This window comes from Lolium rigidum, chromosome 1 (genome assembly GCF_022539505.1).
Source record: "Lolium rigidum isolate FL_2022 chromosome 1, APGP_CSIRO_Lrig_0.1, whole genome shotgun sequence".
Lineage (NCBI taxonomy): Eukaryota > Viridiplantae > Streptophyta > Magnoliopsida > Poales > Poaceae > Lolium > Lolium rigidum.
The window spans coordinates 44,501,736-44,510,090 of record NC_061508.1 but is presented as its reverse complement, the minus strand read 5'-3'; the positions used below and the strand labels follow the sequence as shown (position 1 = coordinate 44,510,090).

Genomic DNA, 8,355 nt, shown 5'->3' with positions numbered 1-8,355 from the left:
GTCACCTGATCTCATTCCCGCGAGGAGGCAGTAGTTGGGCTAGGGTTTTGGGGGCCTCCATAGTTTTAAACATGAACTAACCCAAAACTGTTAAACCGACCAAATCGTTTTTTGCCCACCCCTACTGATGAGGTTATGGTGCAGCCGAAAGCAGGATACATGATGCAGACATATATGTGTATATATATGGACAGGTAGTAAATTGTCAAAATTTGTACATTATTATTGACCTAATGTTGCCAAGCTGATCGATTGGTCCAGCCCATACGTTCATATCCTACCTTGAGCACATACGCCTGAAAAGGCGGAGACTGCAGCCACTGACCACATCATTTGAACATTTTGAATAGTTGGAGTGAGCTAGCTAGGCTGCTAGTTCAAATGGATATATGCAAATATATATGTATGCATGTGTATGCGTGCGCGTTTAGTTGAGCCATCACCTTCTGATGATGTAACGATCTGTTAATTATGCAAGATAAAAGATAGAACGTGGTCGTCGTCCATCTCTGGCTGGCTAGCTAGCTCGACAAGAGAGTTGACATCTTGACATTGATATCCACAGCAGACACGCAACGGAAGGATCGTCGTCGTCTCGTCGATGCGGACGCAAGATATGCTAAAGACAACTAGCTAGTCGTCTCCTCGATCGGTCTGCCGGAACTTTTCCGAGGGAGGCATCACACGTCCGCATGCATATGCATATGCGTGATCAAACCGGCCAACTGTAACTTCTCCACAGGCTGCTTCTCCGATGATATGTTCTACGGAGTACAAGAAGACCCGGAATTGGTATGTAGAGTCTTTGTAGACTAAGTTCACTAGACAGTTGATCATGTCGATCCATGAAAGAAGTCGGCCTTATAAGTACAACCCCTTGCCATCAACTGGAACGACAACCAGTATATGATCCCCCGCAGGCCCGCACACAAAAAAAAAACCACTATATGATCAAATAGCTATAGCGTGCATACACACGTGTGTACACGTACGGTGCTGTGCACAAGCGAAGGCGGCCATGAAGGGTCTTGTGCTTCTCGGCCTTGCCGTGGTGGCGCTCGCCGCCGGTGCAGGCGTCGCCCAGCCGGTGGTGCCGGCGGTGTTCGTGCTGGGGGACTCGACGCTGGACGTGGGGAACAACAACTACCTGCCCGGGGAGGACGTACCCAGGGCCAACGTGCCTTTCTATGGCATCGATTTCCCCAGCGGCGCGAAGCCCACCGGAAGGTTCAGCAACGGCTACAACATCGCGGACTACATCGGTGCGTAGGTCTCATATATGCATGTGTTCATATGTGTATCGATGGATCATATGTTCAATATGAGGATCATGCATGCGTTCATGGATGCAGCTAAGAATCTGGGGTTCGAGAGAAGCCCTTTGGCCTATCTGGTGCTCAAATCGCGCAATTACCTCATCCCTAGCGCTCTGACAAGAGGCGTAAGCTACGCTTCGGCTGGAGCTGGGATCCTAGACTCAACGGTAAGCTAGTGTGACTAAAGTTTGCGTTTTTGGGACCATCTGTTATAAGATTCTAGCAAACAAAGTGTTCTTAAAACTAATTCCTTTGGTTCATAAATAAGTTATGTTTTGGGTGCTGATGCTCTGACAGGGCTTCTAAATTGTTACTGCAGATGTCACTTAGAACACTAGTTCTGTTGCATTGTAGGCACAAAATTTACACCCCCTCTCCCGTCCATAAAAGACAGTCTTAGATTTGTCTAAATTTGAAAAATCACATGTACACACGGTTTAACGATTTTAGTAATGAAAACTTTGAAGTCTTAACAGGTAATAGGCCGTTTACGCTGTCGGTGGATTTGTTCGTACTCTTGTTGATCGTTGACCTGCTAGCTAGAGAGCACAACTACAGAGGCCTCTGTTTTTAACTTGGCACGCAACCATCGTCCGAGGGAGGAACGTGGGATCACAACCCCATCGAGATATATTACTCACATCACGTCTCATCACCTGCAATATCAACAAAGGTATAAAGAGCATTGCGAGCTCCCTAAAGATGTTTATAGTTAATCAGGCAATCATCACAAGCCAACACCAAGCCCTCCAAATCACAACACGTTTCTAGATAGTTCCATTTTCTGTGTAAGCTAATCGCATCGACACGATCGCCATATTGCATCAATGTACCGATGCCAACACATGTGCACACACAACGAAATGGAGGCACCGGTATTTTTTCACTGCAGGTTCATCGTCAAGTCGGTTGCTGTATTTTTGGGCATGACTAAACTTCCGTTCCCTTGGCTTAGATCTCTACATGTTAGCCTGCTTGTCGAAGTAAAATCGCTCCTGTACATGATCTACGTCAGTCCGGAGTTAACAGTCACTGTTACGCGCGGCTTCTGAATTTATGGTGATACATGGTTACACTCATGTGCTCGCCTGTGTCTCAGTCACCTCTGACGCTATCCAACCCAAGTCCACCTGGAGAATAGAGATGCAAGGAAAATCTCGTCAAAACCCTAATAGTTTATTTTATGATTTCTAGTGTAATATTTGATCCAAATTTTAAACTAGCTTTTTTTAGAAAAGGGAAAACACCGTAGCCTCTGCATCATGATGATGCACACGGCATTTATTCTTATGAAGTCTCAAAATCACATAGTACTTATTACAAAAGTCACAAATCGCTCATAGTCACAAATTTTAAACTAGCTAGAAGTGATAAAATAAACTAGAAGTGGAACTTTGGCCGGATCGCACTTAACAGGTTAAGTCCGCCCATAGCTCCATAGAAAAAAAAATCGACACAGTTCTAACTCGACAATGTCTAGTTAGCCGAAGTTGTTGTAATTGCAGTCTAGTTGTAGAAGGATAGAGAGGGAGAGAGATATGCGAAATATGATGGATGCTGTATTGCGTCTCATAGGCGAGTATATATAGGGTACAAGACTTGGAGGCTAAGAAGTTCTCCTAGAGATAAGGCAGGAGATGAATGACAAATCCTATACAAATCCCGTGACATCTAATACTACCTAATATATCTCTAACACCCCCCCGCAATCGTAGCGGTAGCGACGTGAACAAGAGTAGCGTCGCGGACGGTCAGACTGGAGAAGAAGCTGGTGAGGCGCAGGCGAGGTGGTAGCCCTTTGTGCCGATGTCGAGGTAGCCGAGAGCGTGGGTGCTGCAACCTTGGTCGAGGGAGCCGCGCGAGGGATTGCCATGGTCGATGTCGTGGGCGGGTGCCGGTGTCGATGTAGCCGCAAGCGCGTAGTGCGCAAGGAGAGTGACGGAGACGCGTCGAGGCAGTCGTGGAGGTTGTCGATGCAGTCCGAGCCGTCGAGGACGAGGTGCTGCCCTAGTTTTGCCAGAACCAGGCGCACGTCGGGGACGAAGGCATACTTCGGTTTTGCCAGAACCGAGTACACATAGAAGAAGTCGGTGACGCGGTCGAGGCAGTCGTAGAGGCGATGCCGAAGAAGACGTTGTCGAAGCCGATGAAGACGAGACGTCCGGCGCGAGTTTGCCAGACTCGGGAACGTGTCGGGGACGAAGGCACTTCCGGTGTTGCCAGTACCGGGCATGCGAGGGGCAGGGACCATCATGAACTTATCGCCGTGTCAGAGGGACTAGCAGAGGAGGCCTCCGGAAGCGTCGCGGTCGCAGATCGACGGAGATGCCGACGCTGCCCGTGGTTCTCAGAGTAGAGTAGCAGGTGGTGTAGACGGGGACGAGGCGATGGCACGGGCGATGAAGTCGAGACGGTTGGAGACGTAGAAGGCGGCTAATCCAGCGGTGACCAGGGGTGGTCATGCTGGACGCCTAGACGGGCATTGCGGTGATCGGTGAGCCCAGCGCGACCTGAAGTGGTTGGCGAGCCCAGCGGCGACCTGGGGTGGGGGCGCGGCGGCGGTACACGAAGTAGGCGAGGAAGACCCAGCGGCATGACGAAGACCATGCGCGGACGGAGGCGAGCCGCGCCGAAGGGGCGACGCTGTGGTGGCCTCGGACGTCGATGCGCGGGGGACGGCGAAGGTGACCTCGTGCGGCGACGCCACGGCCCGAGGGGCTGGCGTAGCTGCAGGGCGCGAGTCGGTGCAGCGGCGGGAGACCACCAGCGACGTACACGCCTCGGAAGGCGCATCGGAGGCCGGTAGCGTGGACCAAAGGCGGCGGCGCTGCGGCCCGAAGGGGCGACGCAGCGGCAACCCGATGCTCGATCGGTGGTAGGCGCGTGCTCGGGGACGTGCTTGGCGTAGACGTGTGCGGGGTCGGTTGATCAGACCGATGGTGGCACTACACGTGCCATGGCGTGGACGACGCGCCGCAGATCGGAGTCGTTGGCGACGTTGTCGGTGATGTCCTTGGCGATGACGGCGAAGACGAACCGGCGATGGAGACCGTGCAGGCGAAACAGCCTGCTGCGTCGCACGTAGGGGCGCCCCGTGTGCGGCACGTCCGGCTGTGCCATGCGGTTGATGGCCGGTGCATGTCGATGCCGTTGTCGGAGTAGAGGCGTAAGTGGACGACGGCGATGGGCGACTCAATCCGATCTATGATCGGTAAACCAAAAAAGAAAACGTCGGTCGAGCGACCGGCGACGCAAAAAGAAAACCAATCTACGGATTGGAAAAAAAAAAGACTCGAGGGCAGCGGATCAACGGATCGGCGGACGAACCCTCATACGGGTTGCGCGGCCCCCGGAGTAGATCATGGAGATCGACCTCCCCGGGGGCGGCGCGGCGCGGAAACTTGCGGCGGCTAGGTCAAGGAGCGTGCCGCTCTGATACCATGTAGAAGGATAGAGAGGGAGAGAGATATGCGAAATATGATGGATGATGTATTGCGCCTCATGGGCGAGTATATATAGGGTACAAGACTTGGAGGCTAAGAGCATCTCTAGTGGTTCCTCTAAATGAGATCCTCTATATCTCCATATAGATGACTATCTATAAAGATTCCTTTTTAGATGATCTCAGTTTTTCAGTGGTTCCTCTATATCTAGGACATCTAAATTCTCTCTCATATAGTTTAGTAATATTTCAAACAACAGCAATTCAATCACATTTCAGTATAGGCAATGCAATTCATATTTCAGTAACAGCAATTCAATCATATTTCAGTGTACTACAGAAACTAGGAGCACAGTACAAAAACTAGCAGAGAAGATTGTCCAGTCCGCGTCGGGGTCCAGCGCCGCGGCCAGCGCCGCCGCCCAGCGCCGACGCCCAGCGTCGGGGTCCGATTTCGGCCGCCGCCCAGCGCCACCGCCCTCCCTCGATTTCGGCCACCGCCTTCGATTTCGACCGCCGCCCAGCGCCGCGGCCAGCGCCATTACCGGCCCCGCCCAGCGCCACCGCCCTTCCTCGATTTCGGCCGCCGCCTTCGATTTCGACTGCCGCCCAGAGCCCCCGCGACGGCGACGGCGACCTCGCGGGAGACGCTCCCGCCTTCTTTGGTCTCCAGATGCGCGCGGGAAGGAAAGCGCGGGGCAGCAATTTGGTTTAGATGGCCGTGGCTTCGTCCTCTATATTTGGAGGATGGAGCGAGGATATGGGAGCTCCTCTAAATTTAGAGGACGGGATAGAGAGACCACTGGAAATCTTTTTTTGCCTCACGACCATCTAAATGGCTTTGGATGGCCCTTTAGAGGAACCACTAGGGATGCTCTAAGAAGCTCTCCTAGAGATAAGGCAGGAGATGAATGACAAATCTTATACAAATCCCGTGACATCTAATACTACCTAATATATCTCTAACACTAGTAATTAACCCATGTGCCTTGCTGCAGAATGCGGGGAACAACATTCCGCTGTCAAAGCAGGTGCTCTACTTTGCGTCAACCAAGGCGGAGATGGAGGCTGCTTGGGGAACCCGCAAGGTCTCCATGCTCCTAGCCAAGTCTTTCTTCCTCCTTGGCATTGGCAGCAACGATCTATTCCAAACCAACCCAAAGTCCCCAGCTGAAGTCGCCGCGCTCTATGCCACCCTCGTCTCCAACTACTCTACTGCCATCACTGTATGTAACTAACAAACATTCTAATATTGCTAATTCATTTGAAACAAATCAAGAAAATTTACAATTCTAATCCTTCTTAATATATGTGTAGGATCTGTATGGGTTGGGGGCGAGGAAGTTTGGGATCATCAACGTGGGCCCAGTGGGGTGCGTGCCGCGGGTGCGTATACTGAATGTGACAGGGGCGTGCAACGACGCCCTGAACCTCTATGCTGCTGGTTTGGCCGCCGCCGTGAAGTCGGCGCTCACCACCCTCGCGCCAAAGCTCCCCGGTTTCGCCTACTCCCTTGCCGACTCCTTTGCCGCCTCACAGGCCATCTTCTCCAACCCGCAGTCAGTCGGTACGATATGTCACATACTAGAAGTGGATTGAGGTTTTAAGCGAAATTTGGTGATTCCTCCAAATGTTTAAACTTTATACATGATCACGTATTTCTGTTTTGAGTTTCGGGTAAAATGTGGGTTGACCAGACCATGATTCTTTTGAAGGGTTCATGAGCTCGGACAGTGCGTGCTGCGGGAGCGGAAGGCTAGGCGCAGAGGGCCCATGCATCAAGAATGCCACGTTGTGCGGCAACCGAGACACGTACTTTTTTTGGGACTCAGTCCACTCCACCCAGCGGGCTGCAGAGCTAGGGGCCGATGGAGTGTTCAATGGCCCGGACCAGCTTACCACGCCCATCAGCTTCAAGCAGTTAGCCTACAATATATAAATAATGATTTATTTATTTCTAAAGCAAGAGATGATAATTTTCTCGAAGAAAAGATAAATGACACGAGACGATTGATTTACAAATATATTGTCTTCGGCGTGTTGTAGTGTTGTTGTTTTTGTTGTTGTTCGGGTATCAATAAAGTTGACCTCTTCTAGAAAACTAGTGGATTCCCCACGCGTTGCAGCGGGCATTATAGAAGATTTTCATCTATGCAGCATGAAGAGTATGTTGAACCAATTTTTATTTGCATTACCATCATACCCAATGATTATAGTGAGATTCTAACAGGATCAGTTATTATCCATGATAAATTACTTGACCGTCGGGGTACTGTAATTGATTGTATACACAGTTTTACCTGCAATGATTCAAAGTCTCTTGCCCTCCAAATCAATCAATATGTGTAAACAACTAAAAATCAATAATAAGGCATCGGTGTATAGTGTTGTATATGTAGGTATCTCAGTCATACATACCTTACAGAAAAAGATGAAGAAGTGTGCATCGTTATAGACCAAAAAAACTGAGATTTTCTTACCAATGTCATCATTGCATGATAGGGGTTAACCAACTGCCGCGCACACCACCATCCTATACAGTTGGTGCAGACGTGCAGAGATCTTCCTGGTTCTGCAATAAAAATTAACAACACGATAAGGTCCGCATACATATTGAATGATGTCCTTGAATGAATCATGAACATGATTGATAAAAATAGCCGTGTGGAAACTATGGTGAAGAAGAGGCAGGCCGTGCATTTGGCAGACTTGGTCGAGGGGGATCTGATTGCAGCTAGCCATTATTACGTTTGAGTGACATTTAGCGCTGGTACTGACCATTTCCGGCGAAGTAGCTGATGGTCCATTGACGTCGGCGCCATGACCGCTATGTCCTCCGATGGTCCGTGATGTCCCGGACGTTTGCAGTCTGTATACGGTTGCTCTTCCGCTAGGCTGCCCTGTTCTCTAAAGACATGCGATGTCAGTTTTTACTACATCTGAATCAGGCAAGTTTCGTAGAAAAAACAGGAAGCAGACGACAGCCTAGCCAGCGCCCGTTGCACGACCATCGGCTGGTCACGCGCCGTTGGCATTCCTACAGTCGCATAGCAGGACCACTTACGACGCGGCGGCGACCAGCGAGTACCAGACGACAGCCCACGGCCAAGGCGGCGAAGAGCGCGGCAGCGCCGAGCGGGGAGCCAGGCGGCAACCGCAACCAGGCGCTGGGCTACAAAGAGTTTGGCGGCGACGAGCAGGGACCTGGCAGCGGCCGGCGACCAGGCGCTGAGCGGAGATGCATAGTATTGCCTGGTGGAGATGAAAGGCGACCAGGCGCTTGAGAGCAAGGCGCTGTGCTGAGGTGCTAGTGGAGATGAAAGTTCACACGGAATGAAGAATATGTAATGCACCGGCAACCTTACAGCTCCCAGTTAATTAGAATTTGAAGAGAATACGTTTGGAGTCATCTAACATAGAAAAATAAATGGAAGTGGATTGTGCGGTGATAGTGTGGGAGAGAAAGAGTTCAGTATGTCGTTTGGTTCCTCTCAATGATGAGCTGCGCGCCTCATGCTAATGAAAGTTGGGCTTAGACAGATAGACGTGCTAACGTACAAAATCAAGTGCGTCTATATTTGATCAAACGGCTCATGT

The 8,355-nt window shown here is 50.7% G+C and overlaps 1 protein-coding gene across 1 annotated transcript; it reads left to right on the top strand.

The window, feature by feature from the left end:
- The first annotated feature begins 1,018 nt into the window (after nucleotides 1-1,018).
- Nucleotides 1,019-6,697, top strand: LOC124707330 (GDSL esterase/lipase At5g55050-like). The gene is made up of 5 exons (XM_047238992.1): nucleotides 1,019-1,262; nucleotides 1,353-1,483; nucleotides 5,757-5,984; nucleotides 6,076-6,325; nucleotides 6,474-6,697. Exons 1-5 carry the CDS (start codon nucleotides 1,019-1,021, stop codon nucleotides 6,695-6,697), a joined length of 1,077 nt encoding a protein of 358 aa, XP_047094948.1.
- Nucleotides 6,698-8,355: the final 1,658 nt, after the last annotated feature.

What these genes read in the sequence shown, in the direction of transcription:
- LOC124707330 (XM_047238992.1), top strand. Translation starts at nt 1,019, where the DNA reads ATGAAGGGTCTTGTGCTTCTCGGCCTTGCCGTGGTGGCGCTCGCCGCC. An exon ending in CTGGGATCCTAGACTCAACG is followed by an intron (nt 1,484 to 5,756) that starts GTAAGCTAGTGT and finishes GCCTTGCTGCAG; the next exon opens with AATGCGGGGAACAACATTCC. An exon ending in CTCCAACCCGCAGTCAGTCG is followed by an intron (nt 6,326 to 6,473) that starts GTACGATATGTC and finishes ATTCTTTTGAAG; the next exon opens with GGTTCATGAGCTCGGACAGT.